The sequence below is a fragment of the Ochotona princeps genome, chromosome 10 (genome assembly GCF_030435755.1).
Source record: "Ochotona princeps isolate mOchPri1 chromosome 10, mOchPri1.hap1, whole genome shotgun sequence".
Taxonomy (NCBI): domain Eukaryota; kingdom Metazoa; phylum Chordata; class Mammalia; order Lagomorpha; family Ochotonidae; genus Ochotona; species Ochotona princeps.
This window is the reverse complement of record NC_080841.1, coordinates 73247747-73265040: the sequence shown is the minus strand read 5'-3', so window position 1 is coordinate 73265040 and position 17294 is coordinate 73247747. Positions and strand designations below refer to the sequence as shown.

The 17294-nt window shown below is 52.8% G+C and overlaps 1 protein-coding gene across 13 annotated transcripts in view; it reads right to left on the bottom strand.

Moving 5' to 3' along the window:
• Positions 1-17029, bottom strand: part of PARD3 (par-3 family cell polarity regulator) — a 475858-nt gene extending 458829 nt beyond the window's left edge. For 6 of the 13 annotated variants that reach the window (XM_058669637.1, XM_058669638.1, XM_058669630.1 and 3 more), the window contains exon 1: positions 16550-17027. In XM_058669637.1, coding sequence (XP_058525620.1) covers positions 16550-16669 — 120 coding nt within the window. In that variant the 5' untranslated portion in view covers positions 16670-17027. Of the gene's footprint in view, positions 1-16549 lie in introns of all 13 variants that reach the window. The other 7 variants (XM_058669628.1, XM_058669633.1, XM_058669629.1 and 4 more) reach the window with 4 other exon arrangements.
• Positions 17030-17294: the final 265 nt, after the last annotated feature.

Genomic DNA, 17294 nt, shown 5'->3' with positions numbered 1-17294 from the left:
GTCGGCTCAGTTTTAACTGTTACTGCCATTTGCCATTTGCGGAATAAACCTGCAGATAGAACACCTCGCTCACTCTCTCGCCTAAAAAAAGAATCCTTTCTGTCCCCAGTCCCACACCCCTACCCCCACACGCGGACATACATACCACACACACTGGTGACCACAAAAACAAAATAATGCCATTGGCACCAGAACACAAAAAGCCACAGCTGTCACTCCCAGTGCTTCCTGCCCTGCTCAAAGTCACAACCAAGTGCTCTTGTTATCTTCCAAGTCCATGAATACCACATATGACCAGACATTATCATCGCGCTACATGGAAAAACAGCCTCAGAAGTGGGCATCAGTCTCCACCCGCCCGCCCGCCCCCCATGCCACACAGGAGGCCACCAGCCAAAGCCAGGCCACCCACAGTCAGGCAGCCCTGAGGGCCAAGGGCAGGTCAGCATGGCCCCAACACAGCTGTCTCATGATACTCCCCTATGCTGCTGGCAACCTGCCCATCACACACAGCTGACATGGGTCCCAAGTTGGCGGCTCCAGCCTCACTTGTCATGAATGGGCCAGGCCCTCTTCCTCACACAATCACTGTCTAGGCTCCTGTCTTCTGCAGAGATTACAGCAAGGAGCCTGAGGCCAAGGGTGACACAGAAAGACCTGGGTCAACGACCACTGCGCCACCTTCTCAGGGCATCCACACGGCGTCCTGTGAGTCAGGTCCACACCTCTCACCACCTGCCCTGGGCTCAGACGGATGGACCTGTCTCAGCACCACCTACCTTTGCGCTCTCCCAGAGATGCCCCTGTGCAGAGGGGTGTGTTCATGTGAGGATCCCCTGCACCGCCCCACACACAACAGAACAGAAGAGGTCCCTGGCGTCTGCCAACACGTGCAGAACGAGGAAGAACCAGCAACATGCCAAAGACCCACTACGTCACCAGGTGGGCACAGGTGCATTTTGTGAGCACGGCAGTACCTGTTCTTTGCTTCAAGCCCATCAGGGACCCCAGTTTCCACACGGCAAGGGGTGACTAAGGCACCCACCTCAGCAGCCCCTCAGAGCATTCCACAGAGCCAGAGGTGGGGCCGTCGCTTAGGCGCCTGACTGCACCCTGAGTCATAGCTGTCCTGGGCTTGTGAGGGCCCCTGCTTTCTCACAGGGGTGCACCTCACCCTCTCATCGCCCCATAGCCAGGGAACAGGCTACATCCACCTGTAATCATCTCAGTGATCTGCAAGGGTGGTAATTCCAGCTCACCAAGCCACAGCCACCAGCAGCCGGGCAGCCTTGGCATTTTCACAATGTCAGGCTGCTGGTTTGAGGACACAGAAAGGAAATCTTCCCAACACTATCAACGGATTCCATCAAGCCCATGACCCTCCTTTAAAAATTTTTTTTTTTTTCATTTTTTGGTTTGCTTGAAAGCTAGTATCAGAGAGAAAGTCAGAAGCCTTCATCCTCTAGTTCACTGACCCCAGATGGCCAGAACAGCCAGAGCTCCAAAAGCCAGGACCCAGCTTCCCCCACGTCTCCCATGTGGGAACAGGGGCCCAAGGACGTGGGCCATCCTATACTGCTTTCCCAGGCCATAAGCAGGGAGTAGAATGAGAAGTAGAGTAGCTGGGACTCAAACCAGAGCCCATATGGGATGCTTGTGCAGCAGACAGAAGCTTAGCCTCCTATGCCACAGATGCTGGCTCTCCCAAGAAATTTCCTTCATTCACAACAAAACACATACCAGGATGGAGATACTCACAGTGACCTCCCACCCAAAAGGACACGTGCGGACGGTGGTTCTTTCTCTCCTCATCACAGGGGGACCGTGGGGCATGATACACCAGGGCAGCCCAGTGACGGCCCATAAATAGGACACATGGCCCTGGGTGAGCGAAGGGGAATCCGGGCAAGGGAGCTTTGGCTGCTGAGCACAGCTGTGGCTTCGCTGCTAACAGCAGCTGCAAGGACAGCCAGCTGAGGACTACAGGGACAGAAACAAGGGACCCGGGGAACATGGCAGGAGCTGCCAGTGCCTGGGGACAAGCAGAGAGGGACAGCGAAAGGCCAAGAGGAACAGACCTCCAGGGTGGACTTTCCAGCTGATGTACAGCATTCATCCTGGAAAGCCATGCAGGATCTGACATCATGAGGGATGCCCCCGCCAAGCCCAGCTGTGCAGGAACACTGGGCTGCTGCAGGGCACTCTCACAAAAAAGAGTCACAAATAGCACACCAGCCCTGAGCCTCTGAGAAGACCATAAACCCAAGGTGTCATTAACATCATTCCTTCTGGCCCAGAGCCTGGGAAAGCTGTCTGATCTTTCCAGACTTGCCAAACACAAACACAAACTACCCCTTAAGTCTGTGGACCTCGGAAGTGCCCCGGACATATAGGCCAGGAGGAGAGAGTGATACTCCAAAAACATGGTGCGAGAAATAAAATGCTGTACACCTCAGACAACACACACATCCAGACACGGCCACACATGCCCCAAATCACTTCAGTGGAGGGGCAGAGTCCATGCCCCAACCCACAAATTGAACCAAGCATGGTACCCGGTATACAAAAAAAGACTTCAGATTGGTATGCTGCACTGTCAGGTCACTATCTCACCCTTAAATCTACCCCCAGCAGTTCCAAGCTTTAGCATGAAGCCCAAGCACCCCAAGCATGCTGGAGACACACCATGCAGAGGCCCAGCAGACCCAACCTCCCATCTCCTCACAAAGCACCAGACACAGGAACGGAGCCCTTTGGGACGCACCCCCCCAACACACACACACACACACACACACACACACACACACACACACACACTAGATCTCAATTGCCAGCTGACCACCTTTACAGGAGCAGATGAACAGTCTGACTGAGCCCTGCCCAACTCCTAATCCACAAAACCAAGAGATTGACGTATTCACCCGTGGGTTGAAGCCATCAAGTTTTGGTCACTTCATTATACAGTGATACCTCAACATACCTGAAATTTGAAGCAATGTCTGTACTCATCAACTCACAGATACATGTTATTGGGAGCTGCCAAAGGAAAGAAATTCTTACACAGGCATTGTTTTCTATTACATAGTGCCTTCAAGTAACTCCTATGGGAACCAGCATTGTGGTGCAACACATTAAGATCCACCTGTTCAAAACCTAACTGCTCCACTCTCAACCCAGTTCGTTACAAATGGCCTGGGAAAAGCAGGATGGGCCAAGGGTTTAGGTCCCTGCCACCTAGTCAGAGAACCACATGAAGCTCCTGACTTTGGCTCGGCTCAGCCCTGACCACTGTGGCCACGTGAGAGTGAACCAGTGAATGGAAGATCTCTATCTCTCCCTATCTCTGTAATTCTGGTTTTCAAATAAATATTTCAAAATAAAATTCCTAGCACATCTATAAAACATAATACTTGTATGTACGTATACATATACACACATATATACTTTTGAAAGGCAGATTTACAAAGATACAGAGAGGACTTCCATTACTGATTCACTCCCCAAATGCCCACAACGGCTGGATCTGGGTCGGTTCAAAGCTAGGAGTCGGGAGCTTCTTCCAAGTACCCCACATATACTCAGGGCCCAAGTACCTAGCCATCCTCTGCTTCCTTGCCAAACACATTAGCAGGGAGCTAGACTGGGAGTGGAGCAGCTGGGACTCGAACTGGCACCTGTATGCAATACCAACACTACAGGCAGCAGCTTTACCTGCCATACCACAGCACAACCCCAAGGACAGTATTTTATTTTTAAGATTATTACAAAAGAATTGAACTCTACAGCTCTGAAAATACCCTGGAGAAAACTGTATGTCTTTGCGTCATCTCTCCCCATCAGGTCACACACAGAACCTCAACAAGGACTGGGGCTCAGGTCAGCTCCACCAGCAGCAGGCAGGTGAGGGTAGGCTGCCAGCGCACGCTGTCCACATAACGATTGGCGATTTCTGTTGGTAATTCCAGCTTCACTCCCCCTTCTTTCCCCCCTACTTTCAGTAGCATGTAAACCAAATACACAGGAGCTAAGGAGTCAGGCTTACAAACAGCAACAATGCTACTGCTAGCCGTAAATAAGAGTGGCCTGGGGCCTCCGGACCAAGTCAGCTGTCTCCAGAAGCACAGATCCAAAACCTCGTGGAAACAGAAAGATACTAAGTCTGGGCCCGGCGCCGTGGACTAGTGGCTCAACTCCTTGCCTTCAACGTGCTGGGATCCCATACGGCGTTGGTTCTAATCCCGGAAGCTCCACTTCCCATCCAGCTCCTTGCTTGTGGCCTGGGAAAGCAGCTGAGGATGGCACAAAGCCTAGGGACCCTGCACCCATGTGGGAGACCTGGAGGAAGTTCCTGGATGCTGGCTTCAGATCGGCCGCTGCAGCTCACTTGGGGAGTGAATCATCGGACGGAAGATCTTTCTCTTTGTCTCTCCTCTCTGTATATCTCACTTTGAAATAAAAATAAATTTTTTTAAAATTAAAAAAAAAACTGTAAGTCTGTCTTAGTATTAAAAAAAGAAAAAGAAATCCACACATATGCATATAAGCAGTCTTCAGTAAGTCCATGTAAGGAATGGCACTGTGGGGCAGTGGCTTAAGCCGCCACTGCCTGGGCCACCAGCATCCCATACCAAGTTCTGGTCTGAGTTCCGGCTGTTCTGCTTCTCCAGCTGCCTGCTCTGGGGACACGGTAGAGCTTTGGATCCAGGGCACTCGGGACCGCAGAAGCCAAGGTTGGGGGGGAGGAGCAGATTCCCCCATCCTGGGATTTCCCTCCTGTGTTTGGGTATTCTGGAAACTTTTTTTTTTTTTTTTTTTTTTTTTGCTTTGAAGCACTTTTGTTGGCAAAGATCAAAAGCCAGGAGGAAGTTGGGAGCGGAAGAGAAAACTCAATGCTGTTACTTCTTTCTGTCCCATGGGTGAACTTCAGCAAACCAATCCTGCTGGCCTGAGATCAGAGCAAAGCGAGGACACTGCCCCAGAATGGCAGGAGGGAAAAGAGAGACGACAATCAGCAACCTCCCTACATGTCCCGATCATCTTAACTGGCAGGCCAGCTTTCAGCTCCAGCTGCACAGAGAAGGCGCCAAGCAGCCAGAGAGCTCACAGCTTTGTAAAACCTCAGCACTGACAGTCCTGCTGCCTGCTTAGAGGGAGCAATGGCTCAACTCCTGGGGAAGCCTTTAGGCACCTGGCCTGGGGAGCCCTTAGCCACTCCAAAGCATTCCAAGGGCCATCCATCCACTAGCCATCTCCAAGAGCCACCCTGAGCTCCCTTCCTGCTCACCAGACTGCCCCCAAAACCACCACCTGCAGACACAGGTGAGAGTGGGGAGGGGCTGGGGGAATGACACAGGCCTCCGGAGGAAAGGGCTGGAGGGGCACACACAAAAATGCTGTCCTTCCCGTTGATTCTATGAGTCAGACGAGCTCTGTGCCAGCCAAGAGCGACTAGATAAGAGGTGCTAAAGGTTCAAACACGTCTGCAACTTCAACGTGCCTACAATGTTTTTACACTTCCAAGCGTCCACAGTTCAAAAAATGAAAAAGGTGTAACCGCTGCCTTTTGTATTCCAAATAAACTAAACACAGCTTACATAATGCCTTCTGCGCCAGCAGCACAACGCTGCAGATACTTCAGAACACCAACAAGGGCTGATAAACCTCATACAGCTGGAACCTGAGGACAGAAGACACTCCTCCTACGGTCCACAGGGATCCACAGGGAGATCTCAACTCGTGTCTTTCCAAACAGACTCGGGAGTATTAACACTGCAATGTGTTCCATCCACCCTTGCAGAAGAAAACACTGACCTGTGTCAGGACATCTTGAAAATCAACTCAATACAAGCCAAGTGGAATATCAAGTTGACTTTGTAAACCGGCTATTAACAGAGTGTCTAATGTGTGTTTAAAACCCTGGAGAAACAGGGCCAGGCGCCGTGGCCTAGCAGCTAAAGCCCTCACCTCAAACACGCCGGGATCCCATACGGGTGCTGATTCTAATGCCGGCAGCTCCACTTCCCATCCAGCTCCTTGCTTGTAGCCTGGGAAATCAGTCCAGGACAGCCCAAAGCCTTGGGACCCTGCACCCATGTGGGAGACCTGGAGGAAGTTCCTGGATCCTGGCTTCAGATCGGTAGAGCACCGGCCATTGTGCTCACTTGGGGAGTGAATCATCAGACAGAAGATCTTCCTCTCTGTCTCTTCTCCTCCATATATATATATATATCTCGGGGCCCGGCGGCATGGCCTAGCGGCTAAAGTCCTCGCCTTGAACGCCCCGGGATCCCATATGGGTGCCGGTTCTAATCCCGGCAGCTCCACTTCCCATCCAGCTCCCTGCTTGTGGCCTGGGAAAGCAGTTGAGGACGGCCCAATGCATTGGGACACTGCACCCGCGTGGGAGACCCGGAAGAGGTTCCAGGTTCCCGGCATCGGATCGGCGCGTACCGGCCCGTTGCGGCTCACTTGGGGAGTGAATCATCGGATGGAAGATCTTCCTCTCTGTCTCTCCTCCTCTGTGTATATCTGGCTGTAATAAAATGAAATAAAAAAAAAAATATATATATATATATATATATATCTCACTTTGCAATAAAAATAAATTAATCTTAAAAAAAAAATAAAACTTAGAGAAGCAGGTACTTGCCCAGCTTTTAAAACATCAGTTAGCCATCAGCGTGATGGCTCAGTAGCTAAAATCTTGCCTTGCATGCAGCGGGATCCCATATCGGCACCAGTTTGTGTCCCAGCTGCTCCATTTCCCATCCAGCTCCCTGTTTTCTGGCCTGGGAAACTAGCAGAGGATGGCCCAAAGCTTTGGGACCCTATACCCACATAGGAGACCTGGAACGAGTCCTGGCTCCTGATCAGTTCAGCTCTGGCCACTGCAGCCTCTTGGGCAGTAAACCAACGATGGAAGTTCTTTCTCTGCATCTCCTTCTCTCTGTAAATCTGCCTTTCTAATAAAAACAAATACATCTTTTTTTAAAAAATCAGGATGTCCATATTCCACGGTGGAGAACTGGGTTCAACATCTGACTCCTGACTCCAACCTTCTGCTAAGGCACAGCCCGTAAGGCAGCGGGTGAGGGCTAAGGCACAGCCCGTAAGGCAGCGGGTGAGGGCTCCAGGGCATGGGCTCCTGCCTCCCACATGAGACACCCGGATGGAGTTCCTGGCTCCCGGTCCCGCTCCAGCCATCATGGCGTGTTCATGGCGGATGAAGATTTCTTTTTAAAAGATTTACTTAAGTATTTGAAAGTCAGTTATGTAGACAGAGGGACAGACACACTGGTTCACTCCCCAGGTGTACACAAAAAACAAAGAGCTTTCTTCGGGTCTCTCAAACGGAGGGACTTGGGCCAGCTTTTTCCAGGCCACAAGCAGGGAGCCAGATGTGAGGTAAAGCTGCCTGAGCACAAACCGATGTCCATAAAGGATGTTCATGTCACAGCTGGCGGGGCTTTTCCTAACACAGCAAAACACCAGCCCTATCTTTCTTCTCTCTCTCTCCCCCTACTCTTTCAAATAATTCTTTACCAAAGAGTTTTTTCACTCTCACCTAGTTGAGATTTTGTACATTTTTTTGTGTTAAGTAGCCCTAACAGATGAGATTTAAAAGTGTCCCCCACATGCAGAAAGCCCAGGGGTCAGCATCCCCAGTGAACATTGCTTTCCCCTTTCCAAAGACTCTGGGCTTTCTGCCTTCGGACAAATGACACCACCTTCCAAGCTAAAACTGTTGGTGTTTGCAGTTACAGATTTACCTGGTTCAACTAAAAGGATTTTTTTCTCCTAACTCAGCGTGGCGAGGGCATGGCATCCTGTATTGACCATTAATGGATTCAGAGATTCATCATCTCCTGTGTGTCAATGCACCGGGAGCCCACATCCGGCACTGCCACCTCCACCAGCCTGCCCAAGCTGCAGGGACCCAGCGACCCTGACGGGCAACAAGCTGGCACCACTCGTACAGGACTCTGCACAATGCTTTAGAATGAGCCAATGTGCATGCCATGGTTAAGAAAGTGTGAGCCCTAGAACACAGCTTCTTCTTCGATCCTCAATAACTACTGGATTTGCAAAAGAAAATCAAAACACAACAAAGATTCTCCAATGTTTAGTACATGCACGGCAGAAACAGACCAACAAGCCCAGCCTCAGACCAACAACCGATGCAAAAACAGCACTCCCATCACTGTTTTTCATCTGTTACTACAACATGTCTTGATTAGTTCACAGCTTTAGCCTTGAGACATGCAGCAAGCTGTTTTCCCAGGCGTTACAGAAGAAAACATGGGGTTTCTGTGCAAGTCATCCTAAAAAAGGTTTTTTATAAAAAGTCAGCCCTTTAACATTTGTTTTCTAAAGATACGCAGGACACAACAAACAGAAAAAGCGCATGCTAGAAAAAGACATCTGTGTTCCCAAGCTTGAAGTCATATACAAATATTACAACAGTCAGCAAGAAATAAAGAATACCGACTTGTGATCTACAGAACCACTTACAGAGTCACACCACCGTGAACACAGCGACTCCGTGAAAACTGAAATATGTCATATACACATGCGCGTATTCAAGACAGGTCATGGGCCATCATGCAGTGTCGTATGTTCATATGGTTGCTGCAAGTCACAACAAGAAGGCACAGTAATTTTCCCAGCTTCTGATTTATCTCAATAACAGACACGTAGTTGAGACAATGAAGACCTCGGAGGACCCACCATAACCAAGCATGGCAACAAGATAGCAACACCTGCTCAGCTCGCAGCAAAGAGCAGCTCCGCAGCTGGTGGAGTCATGCCTATCTCACCACCCCGAGTCATGCCTATCTTGGGATTCAGCAGAGGCAACTGGGGGGAAACATGAGCTGTGGGTAAGAGGAGGCCTTTCCAAGTGGATAAGAACACAGCAAGGAAAGAGCCAGGGGAGCTGAAGGTTCAACAAGCCAGGGACTGACCAGAAGTGACAGCACAGTCCATGCGGGTCCCAGAAAGTGAGATGTGTCATGGAGAACTCCGCCAAGAGCCCCACTGTCACCAGGGGCCGCCTGAGCCTCTGACGCTCAAACACATGCCATTTTATGAGACTCTGAGATCTATAAAAATGCCTAAAATGGGGACGTGCTCATCGTGACTTACGTCGTCTGTTTTTCAACACCTTTACGGAGACAGATTCACAGATTGTAAAATTCACTCATGTAAAACTCACGATGATTTGTAGCAGATTCACACGGTTGGGCAACTAACAGCGCTGTCTAAATTTAGAACTGTTTCATCGCTGTGAACAGAAGCGCCCCCCCCCCCCACACACACACCCCTCAGCGTCATCCCAATCACCCTGACGCCACTATCACCACACACCTGTGTGCTCCCAGCACCATCAACAGGACGGCTCCCTGGTTCACAAGCACTAGAGTGCACGGTAGTACCAGTGCCCTGGGCATGCACTCACGCCAGCTTTTGTCTCCATGTTTGTCCCCTGATTTGACACCTGTGTGGTTTTGATCATTCCCAAGAATGTAGTTTATCTGTCAATCAGGCAGGTGTTGTGGCCCAGAGAGCTTGGTGCATGCCACATCGGAGGGCCCTCGATCAAGTTCTCCTCCCACACACACCCTTGCAGCCGCAGCAGGTGGTGCCTCAAGTTCCTGGGCCCCTGCCACCCATACACGAGACCCGGATTGAGTTCCAGCTCCCTGGCTTCAGCCTGGCTTGGCCCCATCTGTCGTAGGCATTTGGAGAGTGAGCCTGCAAAAAGAAAAATAGTTCTTTCTCCCTTCTACCCTGTCACTCTACCTTTCAAATAAATACTATTTTTAAAAACTGATACAACAGTCCAGGCATAGTAGCCTAGTGACTCAAGTCCTCACCTGACATGCGCCAGGATTCTACATGGGCACCGGTTCTATTCTCAGCAGCTCCACTTCCCTGCCTGTGGCCTTGGAAAACAGTCGAGGGTAACCCAAAACCTTGGGACCCTGCACCCATGCGGGAGACCCAGAGGAAGCTCCTGGCTCCTGGCTCCAGATCGTGTCAGCTCCGGCTGTTGTGGCCACTTAGGGAATAAATCATCGGATGGAAGATCTTCCTCTCTGTCTCTCTTCCTCTTTGTGTATTTGACTATCCAATAAATAAATCTTTTTAAAAAATGATGCTGTAAACATTCATATGTAAGTTTTTTATTGTTTTGTACAGATATGTTTTAATATCTCTTGTTGATACCTTTTACAGTCTGCCTTTAAGATGAAAATTTTAAGAACTGTTTTTTTCTTGGGGTTGACACTACAGCATGGCAAGTTAAGCTTCTGTGTGATGTTAGCATCCCGTCTGGGCACCAGTTTGAATCCAAGTGTTGCCTTTCTAATCCACTTCTAGTCCAGCTGGGAAAGCAGCAGAAAATGACTCCAGACTACGCGTCCCCACACCTCCATAGCAGACCCAACATATACACATAGAGAAAAGCAGAATTACTAAGAGAAAGGGAGAAAGACAGGAGTATGTTCCATCTGCTGGTTTACTCCCCAGATGACAGGACCGAGCGACTTTGGGGTGGCAGGGACCCAAGCACTTGAGCCAGCTTCTGCTGCCATTTTCCAGGCCATTAGCAAAGAACTGGATGGGAAGTGGAATAGCCAGGACTTGAACTGGCAGCGTCAGAGATGCTAGCAAAGCAGGTGGCACTTTACCCACTGTGACACACCAGCTCCACTTTGAGTCATCGGGCTGCAGCCTTCAAATGCTATCTGTGAAACAGCCAAAGCCACACTGAGTGGCCAAACCCTCCCACCACTGGACGCCAGACCCCGGAAGCCACAGGCTGATAAGTGGCAATCCCTTCTACCTCATCTTTCCAGAGAATACTTTCAGCAAGACACGATGACCAAAGGATGAAAGCAGCTACCTCTCTAATCACTGAACTGCATTTCTTTCTTTCCAGAAAGGATTGATTGGTTTTCTGTTTTCCGCCAAAATAACATAAAATAAAGAAGAGCCAACATTCAGTAAATCAAGATAATCTGACTCCTGCTCTTCTATGGATGGCTGTGGTCCCACTAGGAAGGTCTCAGAGTGGTGGAGTGCAAAGGGTCTGACACCCTCCTTCCCTCCCCCTCCCCAGAAGCAGCACTTCCAGCCCAATTCGGCATCTGGCTTTCCTCCCTTGATACACCCCAGGGCTCTGGTCAGCTGCTCAGCGGCCCTCACCACCACTCACCACCACTCACACCCAGGAGGTCCAATCTGCAGCCATGGTGTGGCAGCCCAGTTACCTCCACAACCAGCTCATCCGTGCTTGCTGCTGTCCAGAATGCGCCCATTCAGACCACAGGTTCCACTCCCCCCAGTCCCCGTGCATCTTAAGCATCCTCCTTAGCATGGATTCAGGGATCCCAACAGGCAACATGAGAGGTTCCAGACCTAGCAGAGGTGTTTTGGGACCAGATGCACACACTGCCCTGAGCAGTGGCCTTGAATCTGATCCCAGGCAAGTCCCAAGCTCCTGCTATGCTACTTCTGCAAACCACACTGAAGCCTTCTAGAGAGCGGACGCGAGAGCACATCTTCCAGACACTCCAATCTTACTCGATCTCGGTTTCCGTTACCAACCTGGGATGCCAAACGACACCCAACCTGAGTGCTTCAAATCAGCAAGCGCCGATCAAGTCTTCTCCACAGGAACACACTTCCTGTGGGACAGCGCGTGCCATGTGCTGATCCCCCACTTGTACGCTGCCAACTGCTTACAAGCAGGGCACATATTCTGCAGGGTGCAGGGCAGGGGGGCAGGGAGGAGGAGGCGGCACAGGTATGCTCCAGAGAGGAGGACTGTGGACAGCTGACAGCACTGGCACAATGCCAGGTTCCAGGGGACATGGACTGGGTGCAGGGCCGGCGGGTGGGGAGGACATATACACACACATACACACACACACACACAGCAGAGCACCACAACCCGTCTTCCAATGTGGCTGTGCAGATACACAGCAAGCCAACCAGGCATCAGCAAAACCAGGGACATGCAAGTCCAAGGGAGCGAAATACGGGTGTGCACAACCTGCAGAGACACAGAAGGAGGCCAGCAGGCAAGTGGGGTCCTGCGTTGCGGCAGCAGGACTGGGCCTCCAGGGAGAGGTGTGCAAGGACACTTGGGCAAGAGAAGGCAAGTTCTGACTTGAAAGGCAACCGCCTTCCAAACCCATTGAGCCTCTGAGTCCCTTCTGAAGAGGAAGACAGAAAAAGTTACAATAACATCTCCTTCCAGTTGCTTCCAGCTGGGCTTGTCTGCTTTCCTCTCAGGCTCTGCAACAGTATAACTGTTTTTCCAAGAGAAAGTATCCACAGGCTTGTCAATGTGTAACAGCATGCTTCCACACTAAGTATAAGATTTTCCAGAAAACATACACACACACACACACACACACACACACACTGCAGGAAGGAGTTGACACCACCACCACCCACATATACAAAAAGGAAAGCCCCTTGCAAAAATTTCTTCCCACAAACTGAACCTTCTCTTAAAAAAAAAAAAAAAGTAACAAATTGCAGTTAAAGAATTCCCAGGGGCCATAGCCAGCTAAGCCTATACCTGTAGTACCAGCATCCCATATGGACACCAGTTTGAGTCCCAACAGCTCCACTTATGAACCAGCTCCCTTCTTTTTTTTTTTTGTTTTTTTTTTTTTTTTAATTATTTATTATTTAACTTCAGTAATTACATTGTATTATGTGGAACCAGCTCCCTTCTTATGGCCTGGGAAAACAGCAGCAAATGGTTCATGTCCTTGGACCCCTGGCATCATGCACTTGGACCCAGAAGATGCTTCTGGTTGCTGGCTTAGGACTGCCCCAGCTCTGGCCATTATAGCCATTTGAGGGGTGAACCAACAAGCAGAAGGTCTCTGGCCCTCCTTCGCTCTCTGTAACTATAGTTCCAATAAAAAAAATTAATCTTCGGGGGAGGAGGAGGAGGAGGAGAGGAATCCCCAAGGGACACACATGCAAAGGACAAGAGCAGTGGCCCTAAATCCAGAGGCCCAGATCCCTAACCTGTAATAAAGCCAATATGGGCAGCTTGTACCTGTGTCTAACTCTTGTATCCACATCAACATCCTGGCAGGTCCCCAAGCTGTGATCCTTGTAATCCAGCAACCCATCTGACAGGTGAACAAAGCAATGCGTTACAGAGTAAAATGAGGCTCACCTGGGGGTGGAGGGAGTTCGAAGGCATGTGCAACACAAAGATACAGAAGGGTCTCTTTTTTTTTTTAAAGATTTATTATTATTGGAAAGCCGGATATACAGAGAGGAGGAGAGACAGAGAGGAAGATCTTCCATCCGATGATTCACTCCCCAAGTGAGCCGCAACGGGCCGATGTGCGCCGATCCGAAGCCAGGAACCTGGAACCTCTTCCAGGTCTCCCACGCGGGTGCAGTGTCCCAATGCATTGGGCCGTCCTCAACTGCTTTCCCAGGCCACAAGCAGGGAGCTGGATGGGAAGTGGAGCTGCCGGGATTAGAACCGGCACCCATATGGGATCCTGGGGCATTCAAGGCGAGGACTTTAGCCGCTAGGCCACGCAGCCGGGCCCTAGAAGGGTCTCAAAGCCCAGAGCACAGCTGCCTCACATCCAGAAGAAACGGACTGTAATGTAAAGGGAGGGCAAGGAGGACTGTGCAGGATCCTCTTCCACTGTTTCCTAAGGTGTCCACATGTTGCTCTGTCCAAACTCCTTGGCCTTCCAGCATCTCACACCAAGGTCTCAGGACCAGAGCCCTCCCCAGCATCCATCTATGGCCCTCGTTCTACCATCCAGACCCACGGCCTGGCCAGGCTGGGCCAAGCAAACGTGTGAGCCCTCCACACACAACTTTCCCTCCATTCCCTCCCACTTTACAGAATCTCAGAAGCCACTGCCAACTAACAGCGAGCTGTTCTCCACCCCAAGTAAAGGCCGACCTCCAGGCCCACCAAGGCCATGGCAAAAGCTGACATGCAGATGACAGGAAGTGTCACCCCACACACTGTTCTCTTCACTCACACAACCCACTGGCTCCAACCCCTGAAATCGTGAGCTATCACTCCGCAGCAGTGGCCTGAGGCCAATCACTGCCACCCACCCTGCCTGCAGCCCTGCTGAGTGCCAAGCATGGAGACAGCTTCTCTGAGTACCAGGTTGTGGGCACAGCATGGCTCCTACAACTCCCACCCTGGCAGGCGCTGGCTGTACCCCCATGGATCATTGGTGGCAGAGAAATATCTCCATGACACAGGCGCCAACGCCCAGGATAGCACTTGGTTGAGGATGGATGAAAACTGTCAGCAGCGGGAGGAGGGGGGAAAGTTGTATGTCATTCATTGGTAGCTTCCTTGTCATGGATGGGATGGGATGTCGTGGCACTCCACCACACAAACACATAAACACTCTCCCTGAAGCAAACACAGCTCATACGCCAAAACAGTGGTCCTACCACACTGCCAAACGCCTCAGCGAGTCGGGATCTTCTCATCTTTCTCTTAGAGCTTGCTTTGCTTTTTCTACAAACCATCCAATATGGCCTACCTATACTTTCCCTCCCACTGCACTGGAAGACACAGTGGCACAGGGTCACCTAGCCGCCTGAGCACCAATCCCTCCTCCAAGAGGGTAAGGGCCAGATCAGAAAACAACAGCAGCGGGGGAGGAGTGCAAGACTCAGGACCAGCACTTGTCATCTGGTCACCCAGTCATCCCTTCTGGGGCAAGGTTAACAGCCAAAGGCATGGGGGAACCTGCCAGTGCTCACTTGGCCTCTTGCAACACTCCAGGGTCACCAACCTCATGATCCCAGGCCCCAAAACCCCAGGAGCATCTTACAGCTCACCTGCTCAGCTGTGAGCTTGCTCCCCAAACAACATTTACAGGAAACTGCCAACACCTCCAGTCACCTGTGCTCTTGCTTCCCTCCTTCCCCCATCACATCCTTCTCAAACCCACCTCCCTTTTCAGGCCTCAGCTGAAACACACAAAAATCCAATTCGCTTACTGAGGCCTCCCTCATTCTACCTGCCCACCATCATTGAGGCCCAGCAGTTTCCTGCCCTCCACATCTGTCCAGTCCCCTGGACACTGCCAGATGTCCTATAGACCACCTGATAATTTCATCTCTGCAGACGGACATGTGTTAAACCGCATCCCCCGGAAACAGAACAGATGGGACTATTTTTAGGCAGATACAGGGAACTCCTCTCAGAAACCTAGGCGCACACCAGACTCGATTTTGCTCTCCTTTCTCAGCTTCTTGGGGTTGCCTTCCTGAATCGGTGGACCGATCCAGTCCATACCTCCTCTGAAAGGTGTAGGTTGTAAGCCTTCATGTACCAGCCGATCTGGGAACACTGACCCCACACGCAGGTTTTTCTTCTTGGTCAACTTTGTAAGAAACACGGGGATCCCAATCTCCGTTGATTTTGATTTGATTTTTAGTACAAGCCCACACGGGATCTCTTCTCAGCAAAGTCATCAGCGCCCTACCCCAGCAAGAACCCACACAGAGACAATCTCAGGCTGTTTTTTTCCAACATACACTAAAACAAAAGAATGAGGCAAAGGGCTGGGAGGAAAAACTTTTCCTCTTTGCTTCCTAGGGCGCACAACCCAGTGGGGCCATCCGGGACATGGCTGGGATGAAGAGGACTTAATCGCCTGGATAGGGCACTAGCGTCTCCCCGGAGTGTGGAGCACGCGCGGGAGGTAAAGTCAGCAGGAGGAGGGGGCTAGCCAGCCAGCACATGCCCCTTCCCACCACTACACCCCTCCCGTGGTCCTCCCTGGGCAACTTTGGGTCCGGAGGCGGACTCCCCAGCCTTGAGTTCTTAGGGAGTCCGCCCAAACGGGCCTCAGTCCTCACAGCCCCTGGCCACGCTGAGCCCCCAGTACCGTAGCTTCCCCCCAAGGCCCCATCCATGGCAGAAGCAGCAGCAGGAGGAGGAGGAGTGGGCGGCTGAAGGCTGCAACTCTTCCCGCGCCCGAGGCCAGGGCAGGAAAACCAAGAAGGGGCCGCGGCCGTGAAACTCTTCTGGCATCAAAAACTTCCCACCCCCTCCACCTCGGCGCGCGAGGGGCCTGGGAGCGGCAGCCAGGCCTCGGGCTGGATTTGCACGGCCCCGCAGCTGGGTTGGGGGCGCGTCCAGCCTGCTTCTGCCTGAGCCCCAGACGCGAAGCAGGACGCGCCCTCGCCCTGGCCCGAAGACGCGCCCCACCCCAGCTAGCCCAATCTCCCCTCGGGTCTCGTCCGGACCATCCCGAGGCCCGAGCGGACACCCCTGGCCGCCCGCAGGCCGGGGCGGGGGCGCCAGCGAGGCCCGGCCGGGCCGCCGCGAGTCCCTTTCCCCGCCTCCGCCGCCTCCCTCCTCCCTCTCCAGGAAGCGCCATGTTGATCCCGGCGCCTTCCCCTCCTCCTCCTCCTCCTGCTCCTTCTCCTCCTCCTTCCAGTGCTCCTGTCCCCTCCAGACTCCACCGGCGCCCTCTACTCCAGGCCCCACGCCCCGCGCCCCCGGCCTCACCTTGGCGATGGCTTTGCGGTACCGGGTCACCGCTTGCTGCACGAGGTTGAAAACTTTCATGCGGCCGTCCCCGCACGGTACGACCACCCGGGTCCGCCCGAAGCACACAGTCACTTTCATGCCGCCTGGGCCGCCGCCGCCACCGCGGCCCGGCCGGGGCCCTGGCGGCGCGCGGCCGGAGCAGCCCGAGCCGGGCGGCGGGGAGCTGGGCGAGGCGCAGGGGCGAGGGGGAGCCGTGTGCGCCGGGGTGGGAGGAGAAGGAGGAGGGAGCCCGGGCCGTTCGTTCGCTCACTCGCTCGCTCGGCCGCCTCCCGCAGCCGGCGGCCTCCGCCGCGCTCGCCTGGCCTCTGCCCGCGACCGCCTCCGGCCACCTGTTCGGCGTCTGGGAGCGCGGAGGCGACGGCGGCAGCGGCGGCCCGGGGCTGTGTGGCGCGGTCGCTCCCGGGCCGCGGGGAGGGGACGGCGCGAGGGGAGGGCCGGAGGAGGGGCAGCCTGGCGCACAACACGGCGCACATGAGCGGGGGGCGCGGCCGCCGGGCGCGGGGCGGGGCGCACGGCGGCCCCAGCCGGACCCCGGCCCCTCCGCTGGCCGCCCCTCCACACCCACACTTCTTTCTTTGTCGCTTTGCATCTCCCCCTCGTGGGACCGGGACCGCAGTGCGGGCGTCCTAGACTCGCAGTGGCCCGTGGCGCTGCAAAAGCGGATAGCGACGACCGCCGGATTGCTGTGTGCCCAGAGCAGAAG